The sequence below is a fragment of the Leptonychotes weddellii genome, chromosome 6 (assembly GCF_054177405.1).
Source record: "Leptonychotes weddellii isolate Sample4059 chromosome 6, ASM5417740v2, whole genome shotgun sequence".
NCBI classification, from domain to species: domain Eukaryota; kingdom Metazoa; phylum Chordata; class Mammalia; order Carnivora; family Phocidae; genus Leptonychotes; species Leptonychotes weddellii.
The window spans coordinates 78905550-78921262 of record NC_138374.1 but is presented as its reverse complement, the minus strand read 5'-3'; the positions used below and the strand labels follow the sequence as shown (position 1 = coordinate 78921262).

Genomic DNA, 15713 nt, shown 5'->3' with positions numbered 1-15713 from the left:
TGCTAACTAGTGATAGACACTGAGAAATAAAAGCCTCACCTGAAACAAGTGTAGAATTATTATGTAGAACAATATTCCTGAAAAGACCGACTCATCAGAATGTAATGAGCTGTTCACTTTGAAAATTAGATTAAATCAATCATTTACTTTGAATCATGGTCTAATGTTTGATTTCTTTTCCTGTTTTGAAGAGAAAAACGGCTTTGGCTTGGGGTAAGAGTATAAATAAAAATATTTCTAATATAATCCATTAAAATATTCAGTGTTACCACTTGCAATTGATGTTATTTTAAGGAAACATTTTATCATTTAGTTGCAAATGTATAGCATTTTGTATTCCTTGATCATACCTTGGTGGTTATCCTTGCAATGCAGAATTTCTTTTGCCTTTTGGCTTTCAAAGATAGATAAGATATTTTTATACGAAAAGTTGAAATTATGAACAGAGCGAAGCTTTATCCTCTTCACAAATAGGACACTGGTTTTTTAAAGAAATACTTTCTTTTAAGTAATAGAGGTAAAAACAAAACTAATATGACCTATTTGGGGCTGTGTGTGTGGGTGTGTGTGTGTGACAGAGAGAGAGAGAGAGAGAGAGAGGGAGGGAGAGAGAGGGCGAGAGGGAGAGAGACACCAGCAGAGGGAGCCATAAGCTAATTACTACTACAGTACCTCTGAAGTACTGATATTTTTACCAATGCTGAAATATTTGGCTTCAGTGCTTAATTTTAACTTCAAAAACTAGGTATAAAGCCTAGTTAAAACACTACTTTCATTATTGTTTTAAGCTATCTAAGAGGTAAAAATAAAAGTTCTTTTATGTACTTGTCTTTTATAATATGTAAGGTTTTATGAAGCTCAAGTTGCTCTTGTTAATATTAAGCTTTGAAGTAGATGTGTGTGTGTGGTTTATTTTTTTTTAAGTAAGCTCTATACCCAACATGGGACTTAAACTCACTTTTTCGGTTCTTAATATTTTTTTCTTATGACAAAAGAAGTATTAAAAATTTTTGGCAAGTTTCGGGGCGCCTGGGTGGCTGAGTCAGAGAAGTATCAGACTCTTGATTTCTGCTCAGGTCAGGATCTCAGGGTCTTGAGATTGAGCCCTGTGTCTGGCTCTGTGCTCAGCAGGGAGCCTGCTTAAGATTTTCTTCCTCTGCCCTCCCCCACTCCCCCCCTCCGCCCCTGCTTGCCCTCAAAAAAAAAATTGCAAATTTCATAATTCATAGTTTACAATGAATTTTCTTTTTGAGGAAACTTTTTATTTCCTGGGGTTAGGGATTTTGAGGAATCTAAAGAGACTGATCAGCTTTGTTCAAGACGACTCAGTTTTGAAAAGAATGAAAAGGAAACAGCTGAGATTTTTTATCAGAAACAAGCAACACCACACTTAATAGAAACAAAAAAAGAACAGTTGCCTTCATTCCATCTTTTACTGCTTCCATCTCTAAAGAATGACACATATTTCCATAAAAATCCAACAATTTATAAGAGAAGGGAGACCTGTCCCCAGCTCTGGGCCTGCTGAGCACTAACTACAGTCTGTTCCATAACAAGTATGGGGCATATCTTACTAACTAGGCCCTCTGCCTGTATCAACTTAGGCCAATTCTTAGGGTTTTTTATTATTGAAAATTTAAAGCACATAAAAGCAGAATTGTTTACTGCTCCTCTGTGTACCCATCATCGAGCTAGAACCTGTTCTCAGCAAACTCCTGGTCAGTCCTATTTCATCTATCCTTCCACCTACTTTCTCCCTTTTGCATTATTTGGAAGCAAATACCAGACACTGTATCATTTATTTGTAAATATTTTATTACATATCTCTAAGAGATAAGGGCTTTTTTTTTTTTTTTTTTTAAGAACCATAACTAAGGGACACCTTGCTGGCTCAGTCAGAGGAGCATGCGACTCCTGATCTCGTGTTGTGAGTTCGAGCCCCACGTTGGGTGTAGAGATTACTTAAAAAAAAAGAAAAAGAAAAAAGAAACTATAATACCATTATTACATCTAAAAAGTAAACAGAATTGCCTTTTAATATCATCAAATATTGAGTCAGCATTCAAATTTTCTACTTGTCTCTTACCCATTGAATGCTCTTTTCCCTGTACAACTTACTTGTTTGAGAAACTGGATTATTTGTCCAAAGAGTCTCCCACAGTGGGTTTTACTGACTGAATCCTTGTGGTATCATTCAATGTGTTCTTTTGTCTTTTGTATTTTATGTAAATTGCTCATTGGATATAGAAGTTTGATTAGATTTGGGGTTTTTATTTTGTTGGCTCATTTATTTTATGTAACTACTTTTGTAGGAGGTTTTGTGTTCTGATAGACCCATGCTATTTTATATTTTTTATATAAACTTAGCTGCCACTGATTATCAGTGCCTAGATCCAGCCATTCATTAGGATTGCGAAATGGCACTGTTCTCCTTCTATCATTCCTCTTCATTTACTAACTGAAATAGTCTCTCTTTTTTTAAGATTTATTTATTTATTTTAATTTTTTTTTTTTTTAGAGCGAGAGAGTGGGAGTTGGGGTGCAGAGGGAGAGAGAATCTCAAGCAGACTCTGCCCCGAGCACAGAGCCTGTCTCGGGACTTGATCCCATGACCCCGGCAGAAATCAAGAGTCGGACATTTAACCGACTGAGGCCCCAGGTGTCCCTGAAACAGTTTTATAAAGAAAAGCTTCCCCTAACCTATTATCTGGTTACCTAATGGTATAGTTTGTGTAGGAAAGGCAGGATAAACACGTGATTCTTTTTCTTTGTCTTCCAGCTTATAAAATAATGAGTTTGGTCACTGGCATTCTCCAATAATGGTTAATTTTTATAAAGTATCTGTATGAACTCATAAATTTTAATATATTTGTACTTCAGTCAATCCCAGTGGTTATTCTTACTGGTCCCTGAATGGTCCCACGTGGGCCAGTGAAAGCTTGTTCAGACTGACTCCTGGGTCCTTTTGACATGTTCCGGTTAGAGTGGATTTTAAGAAAATATTTTTCTGCTAGCCAATCAGATTTATTTTTTAAAATGCATGTGCTGTGTTTATTTATATTGAAACACTAAAATCTGCTAAAATATCTTAGTGAAAAATTGGTAATTTGATGTTTGTTATACCTAAAGGCCTCTATTCCAAAACATCTCTTTTTCTTTGTCTGTAGACCAAATTATCAAAAATTCTCATGATTAAAAAGGAACATATCAAAAAATTAAGGGAAATGAACACAGAAGCAGAAAAATTGGTAAGGACATTTCTCTTTTTTCTTTATTTGTCTACTTTTAAAATGGCAGGGACTTCTGTATCTAAGGAATTAAAAATACTTTATGGACGAAAACCTTGAGATAAATGAGATAAATCTTATTTTTAAATCCTCATTTGCTATCTTTAACTCTTGTTATACCGAACACATGCTAAGTAAATTAGCAGTGCAGTGCAGTTCATTACCCCAGACCTCATTATGCCACTGACTCTCCGGTTGGATAGGATTAATGAGTGGGCTGGGTTCTTGACAGTTTGCATGAACGTAGAATCCCTAGCACTGGTGCCTTGACTAAGAGTCATGTTAACAGAGGTTATTAAAAGTGATTCAGAATAAATAAATCAAGAAATATATAAGTTGACATATTCGGGTTATCTTGACAGTGCTTTATATCCTATTCTATTAATCTAGTCAGTCCAAAAATATGAGCGTCAATTTTAGTCATTGGAGAGAATTATCAGAGTTTTTTTTTTTAATGTAGAAAATATTCACTAAGAAAGTTTTTGAATTGTACTGAAAGTCATAACTTGCTTTTGGATTTGTAGGATGGCAAATAGATTTCATCCCAAGTACCGTCTCCAAGTGATTGCAAATGGCCACATGGAGATTTGAAAGTAAGAGAGAACTCAGTCACTAGACAGGGCAAGCGCTGTAGCTCATTACCAACATCTGCCTTGAGCGCAGGACTAGGGAGTCATAGCGTCAGTCATCTCTAGTGCGTGTGGGCCAACAGATGGATAAGGGATGCCTAGCTGAAAGAGGAACAGTCTTCTTTTAGGATGATGGAATTTTATCTGAACCTGACTTTGAATTTTCTAATTTGAACCTCCATTTTATGGAATTGGAAAGTGGAAGACCAAAGATGTCAAGGAATTTCAGTCTAAGATCATCCTGCTATTTAGTAGTACAGATACCAAAACAGCCTTCTTGGGGTGCCTGGGTGGCTCAGTTGGTTAAGCGCCTGACTCTTGATCTCAGGTCTTGATCTCAGAGTCATGAGTTCAAGCCCCACATAGGGCTCCAAGCTGGGCGTGGAGCCTGCTTAAAAACAAACAAACAAAACAGGCTTCTGGGTCCCAGCTCAACTCATTTAGGCACAATATGAAAACAGTATTGACAGATACACAGACTATCAAAGATAGCAAAAAGTTAGTCGTAATGTATTGCCATTATACACCCTAAACTTAAAAATGTATATATTTGCTTCTTTCCTTAATTCCTTTCTTGATTTCCAGCAGTTCTACTTCTACCATTTTCTCTATGCCTTTTCATTGCTCCCCAGCAATGATCTCTTCTGATCATTTTATCATCTCTTTCATCTGTATGCATAGTCTAATTATGTCACTTTCATATCACTAGCTAGGACTGCTCTGTGTTTGGATTCCACACCTTAAAGTACTGGGCTTGCCTTAGCCTGGTTAGTATTACCTACTTTGAATAGAGGCCTGATTTGATGTTGGCTCGGCTCTTGGGCATGTGAGAATTTTGTAGAAGTCTAGATGGCTTGATATGTTTTATTACTTGTTTTGTTTATGATTAAAAACAATTCCCATTATAAAAATTCAAATATTTTAAGACTGATGACAACAGTTCTTTATAGTGCCTTCCCCATAGATGAATGTTACTTAGCTTAGTATATGCTATAAATGTTTATATGTTAAGCATATGGACTTCTTCTTCTATGCATGTACTGTCCTATATGGTTTTGAAAATTATTTTCTAAAAAAATTTAATTCTGTCATTATATTAACTTAATACAGTCTTTAAAAATTTCTGTATTGTGCCATAATTTAGTTCATTAATAGGTATTTGAGTTATTTTCCTTATTTTTCTAAAATAGTGGTAAAGGGGCACCTGGGTGGCTTAGTTGGTTAAGTGTCTGCCTTTGGCTCAGGTCATGATCTCAGGGTCCTGGGATCAAGCCCTGCATTGGGCTCCCTGCTCAGCGGGGAACCTGCTTCTCCCTCTCCCTCTGCCGCTCCCCCTGCTTGTGCTCTCTCGCTCTTACTCTCTCTCTCAAATAAATAAATGGAGTCTTAATAAATGAATGAATGAATGAAAGGAGGAGAGAAAAGAAAGAAAGAAATAGTGCTAAAGTAGGGCACCTGACTAGCTTGATCTCAGGGTCATGAATTTGAGCCCCACACTGGGTGTAGAAATTACTTAAATAAATAAATAAATATTAAAAATAATAAATAAAATGGTGCTATAGTAAATATTCTCATCTGTACAGTTTTGTGCATTTGTCTGTGTCTGTAAGATAGATTCTTAAAAAGTAGAATGGCTGGGTCAAAGTATATGAACATTTTAAAGATTTAATGAAACTTCTGGTTTAAGGTGGTAGGCTGAAAACATGTTTTCTTCCTATCCCCTACAATTTCACATAAAATAAGATGTACAAATAAATAGAATAATGGAAGCAGACTGTTTAATAATGTATGCAAGATTTTAAAAATTGTCCATGTTGGGTGAAACACGGCTGAGATGAAACATGGCTGAGAGTCTGCATGTTGGAACCCTAAAGAGGCTCCAGGCCCAGAGTTGCACATTTGATGGAGGAATGCAGAAGTAAGGTGCACCACTTAGAGGAATTGATTCAATGTCTGTTTCCTCATTCCCCGTTTTCATCCTAATGACAGAACTGGGTAAATGTGACATTTACCCAATGTAAAAAGAAGGGAACAGATGCTCCTGTAAAGAATTTGAATATGGAATTTGGGGGAAATTTAAGGCTTCTGCTTTTAGTAATGGTAGACTAGGTAATTTGGATTAACCTTTCTAATCCAAATAGTTGGCAACAACTATTTCCTCTGGAATAAAATATAAAAATAACCTGTTTGAAGACACTAGAGCATTAACTAGATCTTAAAGAATTATAGATAGATAGAATCTGGGAAAAGAAGTAAACTCAGAAGGGGGAACCTGGCATTTAGCATTGCTTTTTTCTTGAGGGGCTTTCCACACTTCCAGAAAAGGTAGCTGAGAAACTGAGTGGCATTCCTGAAAGGTATACAAGGGGAGGGAGGACAAAAATTAGAGTCCAGAGACCACCAAAGGTTAGGGGAAGCTGGCAAACCTTCCATGCTCTGAGCTGGAACCCCAAAAGGCAACACTGGCCCACCTTCAAATTCTCTCATCTCTAAAATGGAATTAAGGTGATCTTGAGACCCTTAAGTAGCCCACCAGAAGTAAATATTCCTCTTAGTGGAACATAATACTACCCTAGGCTTCAAATTATTTCTAAACTTCTTAATATACAGTGTCTAACACTCAATTTTATTTTTTTTTAAGATTTTATTTATTTGACAGACAGCAGGAGAGGGAATGCAAGCAGGGGGAATGGGAGAGGGAGAAGCAGGCTTCCTGCTGAGCAGGGAGCCCCCCAGGACCCTGGGATCATGACCCGAGCCGAAGGCAGATGCCCAACAACTGAGCCACCCAGGGCACCTCCTAACACTCAATTTTAAATCTCAGACACAAGAGGAGACAAGATAACCCTAACAAAAACCAAAAGAAAGTATAGACAATTGGCAGATTCTAGATAATGGAATTTTTTAGACATAGATTCTAAATGCTTAATTTGTTTAAAGAAATGAGACAAAATTGAGAATTTTAGAAGTGAACTGGAAACAACAAAAAGGACCAAATGAAAGCTCTAGAAGTAAACTACAACAATCAAAATTAAGAACTCAGTTGGAAGGTATAACCACAGCAGATTAGGAACAGTTGAAGAGAGCTAGTCATTGAAAATAGATCAGAAAATATCCAGAATGAAGCATAGAGGAAAAACAGATGGAAAATACAGAAGAGAAGAGAAATAAGGGACATAATGAGAGGTCTAACATGTATAATGGAATAACAGAAGGAGAAAAGAGATGATGGGACAGAAGGAGTATTTAAAGGCATAATGACTGAAAACATTCCAAAACTGTCAAAAAATAATAGACCACAGATTCAAGAAGCCCTGTGAATCTCAGTGGGATAAATAAAAAGATAAGGACTCTAAGGCACACGATCGTAAAACTGCTAAAAACTAAACACAAAGTAAAAAATATTTAAAGTACCCAGAGCCAGGGGCACCTGGTTGGCTCAGTCAGTAGAGCATGCGATTCTTGATCATGGGGTCATGAGTTTGAGCTCCACATTGGATGCAGAGATTACTTAAATAAAAAATAAATAGGGACGCCTGGGTGGCTCAGTCGGTTGGGTGTCTGCCTTCAGCTCGGGTCACGATCCCAGGATCCTGGGATCGAGTCCCACATGGGGTTCCCTGCTCAGCGGGGAGTCTGCTTCTCCCTCTGCCTGCCGCTCCCCCTGCTTGTGCTCTCTCTCTCTCTGTGACAAATAAATAAATAAAATCTTAAATAAATAAATAAATAAAGTACCCAGAGCCAGATGGGTACTGGGCAACAATTTGTTTGACATCTGACTTCTCCACAGAAACAATAGAGAACAGAAAATGGAATGACATCTTCATGGGGCTGAAACAAAATTGCTACCAACCTAGATTTCTATACTCAATGAAAATTCCTTCAAGGTAAAGTAATATAAGGACTATTTGAAGACAAATTTATAGAATTTGTTACCAGAATAACTATACTAAAGGAAATAATAAAGCAAAAGAAAAAACTTGAGGGGCACCTGGGGAGCTCAGTCAAGCGTCTGCCTTGAGCTCAGGTCATGTTCCCAGGGTCCTGGGATGGAGTCCCACATCAGGCTCCTTGCTCAGCAGGGAGTCTGCATCTCCCTCCCGCCCGCCCCTCCCCCCTGCTTGTGTGCGATCTCTCTCTCTCTCTCTCTCTCTCTCTCACTTTATCTCAAATAAATAAATAAATAACTTGAAGTTTCAGAAGGAATGAAGAGAAACAGAAGGGATAAATATGTGGATTAATCTAAGTGATACTATATAAAATCATACCTCATGACATTTAAAATATAAAGAATTAAAAATACAATCCACCTGGGGCGCCTGGTTGGCTCAGTCGTTAAGCGCCTGCCTTCGGCTCAGGTCGTGATCCCGGGATCCTGGGATCGAGCCCCACGTCGGGCTCCCTGCTCCGCGGGGAAGCCTGCTTCTCCCTCTCCTACTCCCCCTGCTTGTGTTCCCTCTCTCTCTCGCTATGTCTCTGTCAAATAAATAAATAAAATCTTTAAAAAAAAAAAAATACAATCCACCAGGGGCGCCTGGGTGGCTCAGATGGTTAAGCGTCTGCCTTCGGCTCAGGTCATGATCCCAGGTTCCTGGGATCAAGCCCCACATCGGGCTCTCTGCTCAGCGGGAAGCCTGCTTCTCCCTCTCCCACTCCCCCCTGCTTACGTTCCCTCTCTTGCTGTGTCTCTGTCAAATAAATAAATCTTTAAAAAAAAAAAAATCCACCAATTGCTTATTGGTCAGAGAGTGGGAGTGTGTGTATACGTATAGACTTTGATAAATCAAGGATGTACATTTTAACTTCTGAGGCACCTGTTAAAATAATAGTAAAAGATGCATAACTACCAAGCTAATCAGGGTGAGGTGGGTAGGGAAATGGAACAATAAAAATAGTCAATCAGTCGGGGTGCCTGGGTGGCTCAGTCGTTAAGTGTCTGCCTTCGGCTCAGGTCATGATCCCAGGGTCCTGGGATCGAGCCCCGCATCGGGCTCCCTGCTCGGCGGGAAGCCTGCTTCTCCCTCTCCCACTCCCCTTGCTTGTATTCCCTCTCTCGCTGTCTCTCTCTCTGTCAAATAATTAAATAAAATCTTTAAAAAAAAAAAATTCAATCAGTCTTAAAAAAAAGACAAAGGAAAGAAAAAAATGACACCAAATGGGGACAAATAGAAGGGAAATAGTAACGTGGTAGATTTAAATCTAAATATATCAGTAATAGGGGCGCCTGGGTGGCTCAGTCTTTAAGCATCTGCCTTGGGCTCAGGTCATGATCCCGGGGTCCTGGGATCGAGCCCCACATCGGGCTCCCTGCTCGGCGGGAAGCCTGCTTCTCCCTCTCCCACTCCCCCTGCTTGTGTTCCCTCTCTCGCTGTGTTTCTCTCTGTCAAATAAATAAAATCTTTAAAAAAATAAAATAAATATATCAGGGCGTCTGGGTGGCTCAGATGGTTAAGCGTCTGCCTTTGGCTCAGGTCATGATCCCAGGGTCCTGGGATCGAGTCCCACATCGGGCTCCCTGTTCCTTGGGAGCCTGCTTCTCCCTCTGCCTCTCTCTCTCTCTCTCTCTCTGTCTCTCATGAATAAATAAATAAAATCGTTAAAATAAATAAATAAATAAATAAATAAATAAATATATCAGTAATAATATTAAATATAAGTGGACTAAATCTTCTGAATAAAAGGCAAAGATGGCCAAACTGAATGAAAAGTAAAACCCCAACTCTATGATGCATATAAGAGACACATTTAATATTAAAGGATCCTGAAAATAAAAAATTTTAAGTGTATGAAAAGGTATACAGTGCCAAGTTTTTAAAAAGCAGTAGAAGATCTGATAGCTATAGTAATACCTGACAGTGAAAGTCAGGGCAACAGATATTATTGGATATAAAGAAGTGTGCTCCTTAATGATGAAAGGTATCATTTCAAAATAATTTCAAAGTTATATGTACATAATTATGGCTTCCAAATTCATAAAGCAAAAATTGGCAAAATTCAAAGGAAAAAGGCATTTCCACTATATAGATAAAACAACTAATCAGAAAAATCTAATAAGGAGGGGCTCCTGGCTGACTCTTGATCTTGGGGTCATGAGTTCAAGCCCCATTTTGGGCATAGAGCTTACTAAAAAAAAAAAAAAAATCAACTGGATTTAGTAAAAATTTTTTAAAAGTCAATGTTTTTTAAAATTTTATTTTATTGTTTAATATTTTATTTACTTATTTTACAGAGAGAGAGAGCACAAGCAGGGAGAGTGGCAGGCAGAGGGAGAGGGAAAAACAGACTACCCGCAGAGCAGGGAGCCCAACATGGGGCTCGATCCCAGGACCCAGGGATCATGACCTGAGCCAAAGGCAGTTGCTCAACCGGCTGAGCCACCTAGGCGCCCCTGAATGAGTTCTTCCAAACCAGTGAATTCAACCAAATAGTTACTATTTCAAAAACTTTCAAACATCCACTTTCAAAAACTTCTTCTAGAGAATGGGGGGGGTGGAAAAGGAACACTTTCCAATTCATTTTATAACGCTTGAATAATTTATCAAAATCTAATGAATTGCAAGAATCCTAAATAAAATATTAACAAATGGGAATTTCTGTGTTTAGAAAGGTACGTCAGGGTGCCTGGCTGGCTCAGTCAGTTAAGCATCTGACTTCGACAAAATCATGATCCCAGGGTCCTGGGATCGAGTCTCACACCGGGCTCCTTGCTCAGCGGGGAGCCTGCTTCTCCCTCTGCCAGCTCTGCCTGCCGCTCTCCCCGCTGGTGCTCTCTCTCTCTCTCTCTGACAAATAAATAAAATCTTTTTTTTAAAAAAAGAAAGAGGGGCACCTGGATGGCTCAGTTCGTTGGGTGTCCACCTTTGGCTCAGGTCATGATCCCAGGGTCCTGGGATGGAGCCCCACATCGGGCTCCCTGCTCAGCGGAGAGCCTGCTTCTCCCTGCTTGTGGTCTCTCTCTGTCAAATAAATAAATAAAAAGAAAGATGAAACAGATAGCAATTGATTTTAGGGGATCTCCAGGTTGTCATAAATCAACAACCTTCTACTCATGTTAATATCTTGATTATTACAATGCAAAACACTCAAACATTTAACAAAAGAATTCCAGTTGGTAAACATAACCGGTCATTGGTAATAAAATATTTAAAACACGCACCCTCACGACATCTGGCTGGCTCAGTTAGAAGAGTGTGCAACTCCTGATCTCAGGGTTGTGTGTTCATGCCCCATGTTGGGTGTGGAGATTACTAAAAAATAAAGTCTTGGGCGCCTGGGTGGCTCAGTCGGTAGGGCGACTGCCTTCGGCTCAGGTCATAATCCTGGAGTCCCGGGATCGAGTCCCACATCGGGCTCCCTGCTCGGCGGGTAGTCTGCTTCTCCCTCTGACCCTCCTCCCTCTCATGCTCTCTGTCTCTCATTCTCTCTCTCTCAAATAAATAAATAAATCTTTAAAAATAAATAAATAAATAAATAAAGTCTTTTTTTTTTTTTTAAGATTTTATTTATTTATTTGTCAGAGAGAGAGAGAGCACACAAGCAGGAGGAGAAGCAGACTCCCTGCTGAGCAAGGAGCCCAATGCAGGACTCACTCCCAGGACTCCGAGATCAGACCTGAGCCAAAGGCAGATGTTCAACTACCTGAGCCACCCGGGCGTCCCTAAAAAATAAAATCTTTAAAAAATAAAATAAAATACACTCATTTTGTTTCCAGACAACAGGAGGAAAAATGTACCATGGTATTTTTTTTCTCCTGTCAGGGCATTGTCATTTAAACGTAAACCTGGAATTCAGGTTTACAGGATAAGAACAAGGCAAGAAGTATCAGATTACTGTAGAATAATGTTTGTTTCCCAAAGAAGGAAAAAGCATAAATCACATGTTTACTTAGTGAGAGAGTTGAAATTTAAATTGTTTAAAGTAGCAGGTAAGGGGCATCTGGGTGGCTCAGTCATTGGGTGTCTGCCTTTGGCTCAGGTCATGGTCCCAGGGTCCTGGGATCCAGCCCCTCATCCTCCTTGCTCGGCGGGGAGCCTGCTTCTCCCTCTCCTACTCCCCCTGTTTGTGTTCCCTCTCTCGCTGTTTCTCTCCCTCTCTCTGTCAAATAAATAAATAAAATCTTAAAAAAATAAAGTAGCCAGTAAAATGAATGCTGTTGCTGCAAATTGTGTTGATTTTTGAAGAGATGCTAGCGACTAGTGGTATCAGAAGTATGTTCAGGAATGTTTTTGATACCTGTATTACAAACAAATGGTGGAGCAGGATGGATTTATTTCAAAGTACCTCCTTTGTATTACATATAACAAACAAACCATACCTTTAAGTGGAATCCTCAAAAAGTAAACAGGTGTATGATCTGTGATTTGGGGATTAGTCTTGGAATGTAAACAAAATGTGGCAAATATCCTTAGAGACTGTGCCAGTTCTAATATATTGATGTAAAATATGTATAGCACCTTGTAGAGTGGTAAAAATCAAATGCTTTTAATCTTTATTTTTAAGATTTTATTTATTTATTTATTTATTTATTTATTTATTTGAAAGTGCAAGCGAGAGAGCACAAGCAGGGAGAGAGGGAGAGGAAGACTCCCCGCTGAGCAGAGAGCCCAATGCAGGGCTCGATCCCAGGACCCTGAGATCATGACCTGAGCCGAAGGCAGACGCTTAACTGACTGAGCCACCCAGGGACCCTGCTATCCTTTAATCTTAACATAGCTATTACTCATCCTGTTTTGTACATTACTTGTGAATTGGAATTTTACAGAGTATTTCAGGGACAAATACAAATGATTCAGTTCCTTCTTTGCAGAAGAAAGAATCCCAGATATTATAATGTGAGATTTTATTTTTAATATCTACAGAACTATTATTTTAAAAAACCTTCAGAAATATAACAATTCTTTCAGATTTATGAATTATAAATTTTCTGGGTATACATTCCATTTATTCCTTATAACTTTCTTCCTTTTTTTTTTATGAAGCTTCAGGTTAATGACAGGAAACTAACTGAACATTTACACTGCTAACCCCTAATGTTTTTAGCACCAAGGAGGAGTGATTTTATCTACCTTATCTCCACCCAGCCTCCACCCTAACAAATATTCAATTTTATTTAATTAATTTAATTTTGAAGTTGAAAGCTAAATTATGTTCTATTTTTACCAATGTCCTGATAAGTTTATTGTTTCTCGCCTCAAAGGACTGGGCATACTGCTTTGTTCAAAGTTTATTTTCTTATGGAATTTGCAAAGAAAATAAAATATTGGCCTGATGAAGTCTCCTTTGAATTTAGAAAACTTAATTGTTTATCTTATACTTTACTCAGGAAAAGCAAACTGAAACCAAAGTAGTCAAAATATGAACTCAGATGTTCAAACTTTCTATTTGTAAAGTGAAAGGAGAAATTACGTTAGCTTATATTAAAATGCTTAGTCACTTTTATAATCCAAAAAAGACAAATTTCTCAATCATACACCTGAGACGTTTTTATGGAGTTCATTGAGAGTTGAAGCTTTGAGCAGACTTTTCTAGGGCAAATTATATAGTATATTAAAGTCAGTGAAAATTTGAGGTTATTCATTTCAATATGCCAATATGAATATCTTAAAAATACACATACAGAGCATTCACAAACAAATTAATAGTGCATATGGTATTAATTAAAATAGGTTTGAATTGCTTCAGCACTATATAAAAGTAGATATTGAACCAGTAGTCTAATAATTACTTTCCCACTTTGAAAATATCTCTTGTCATACCTGGAAGTTAGTAATAATTCAAGAGTAGGAAAAGGGATCTATCCCTGAGAATTCCGTCTTAACCATGTTTAAAACCTCGTATCAGTGGTTCTCTGGGTAATATGGTCTCTGTGCTTCTTCCCACTGTCCTGTCCACCACTTTGTAAGTTGGTTTTCTTGTCCAAAATGTGTTGTCAGAATTGTCCCTGTCATGTTCGGTTCCAGAACCCAGAGATCATGACCTGAGCCAAAGGCAGATGCTTAACTGACTGAGCCACCCAGGTGCCCCTATAACAGCTTTATTGAGGTATTAGTCACATACCACACAATTCACCCATTTACAGAAGGTGAACCATTCAGTGGTTTTGAGTTTATAGTTCAATTGACGGGTTATACGGCCATCGTCACGGTTAGTTTTAGAATATTGTCATCATTCCCAAAAGAAACCGCATAGTTTTTAGCAGTCACTCCTCATTTCCCCTCTGACCCCCCACCCCATACCTAGGCAACCACTAATCTAATTTCTGCCCACCTATTCTGGATGTTTACTGTGAACGAAGTCTTGCAGTACGTGGTCCTTTGTGACTGGGTCCTTCCCTGTGGCGTTGTGTGTGTATTGGTACTTTTCTTGACAAATAACATGCCAGTGTGCAGACTCACCACATTTTTATCCATTCCTCCATCGATGGTGCTTGGGTTGCTTCCACTCATTGGCTGCTAGGAGTAAGGCTACGTGAACATGTATGTATAAGTTTTTATGGAGACATATGTTGTCAGTCCCGTTGGGTCCGTGCCTGAAAGTGGAGTTGCTGAGTCATGCGGTAACTTGATGTGCCGGCCTTGGAGGGACTGCCAGGCTATTTCCCAAAAGAACACAGATTTGGATGTGATTTTTCCTTTTATCTGTTTGTAAAGTGGACAAGCTTGTAAGAGTGTATTAACCTTTAAATTAACTACAAAAATGCCTTAGATATTTATTTAAAAGGCTAGCCGGTAAGGGGCGCCTGGGTGGCTCAGTCGGTTAAGCATCGACTCTTGATTTCGGCTCAGGTCATGATCTCGGGGTCATGAGATCGAGCCCTGCCTTGGGCTCTGGCCTGAGCATGGAGTCGCTTGAGATTCCCTCTCTCCCTCTGTCCCCCTCTCACACATGCTTTCTCTCTCTCTCTCAGAAAGTAAATAAATAAATAAATGACTTTCTCTCTCAAATAAGTAAAATTTTTTTTAAAAGATTTTATTTATTTACACAGCGAGAGAGGGAACACAAGCAGGGGGAGTGGGAGAGGGAGAAGCAGGCTTCCCGCCAAGCAGAGAGCCCGATGTGGGGCTTGATCCCAGGACCCCAGGATCATGACCTGAGCCAAAGGCAGACGCGTAACGACTGAGCCACCCAGGCGCCCCTCAGATAAGTAAATATTTTTTAAAAAGAAAGAAAAAGATAGGCAGCCTAATAGAAAACAGGAAAGAGAATTGAACAGATACATTTTAAAAAGAGGATATTCAGGGGCGCCTGGGTGGCTCAGTCAGTTGAGCATCTACCTTGGGCTCGTGTCATTGTCCCGGAGTCCCAGGATCGAGCCCTGTGTCAGGCTTCCTGCTCAGCGGGGAGTTTGCTTCTCCCTCTGCTCCTCCCCCGCTCGCTCACTCACTCTCTCTCAAATAAATTAAATCTTAAAAAAAAAAAAAGAGGATATTCAGATGTACAAAAAATTTTTGATAAGGTACCCAGCCTCATTAGTAATAGAGAAAATGCGAATTAATACCACAAAGAGATATCGCTCACACCCTCTAAAGTGGCTAATATTCAAACACTTAAAATATCAAAGATCGGAAAATATGTCAAGCAGCCAGAACTTTTTTTTTAAGACTTTCTTTATTTGAGAGAGGGGGTGGGGGAGGGGCGGAGGGAGAGAGAGAATCCCAAGCAGAGATTGTGCTGAGCGTGGAGCCTGATGTGGGGCTTGATCTTGCCACCCTGAGATCATGACCTGAGCCGAAACCAGGAGTCAGACGTCTAACTGACTGAGCCACCCAGGCATCCCAGCCAGAACTTCCTTATTCCA

General features: G+C 39.2%; 1 protein-coding gene across 3 annotated transcripts in view; it reads left to right on the top strand.

Moving 5' to 3' along the window:
• The window catches only part of LIN9 (lin-9 DREAM MuvB core complex component), a 70795-nt gene that overhangs the window by 45195 nt on the left and 9887 nt on the right, over positions 1-15713 (top strand). For 2 of the 3 annotated variants that reach the window (XM_081824421.1, XM_081824419.1), the window contains one exon: positions 3168-3248. The exons of the other annotated variant lie outside the window; for it this stretch is intronic. In XM_081824421.1, coding sequence (XP_081680547.1) covers positions 3168-3248 — 81 coding nt within the window. The remainder of the gene's footprint in view (positions 1-3167; positions 3249-15713) is intronic. 3 annotated transcript variants of the gene reach the window in all.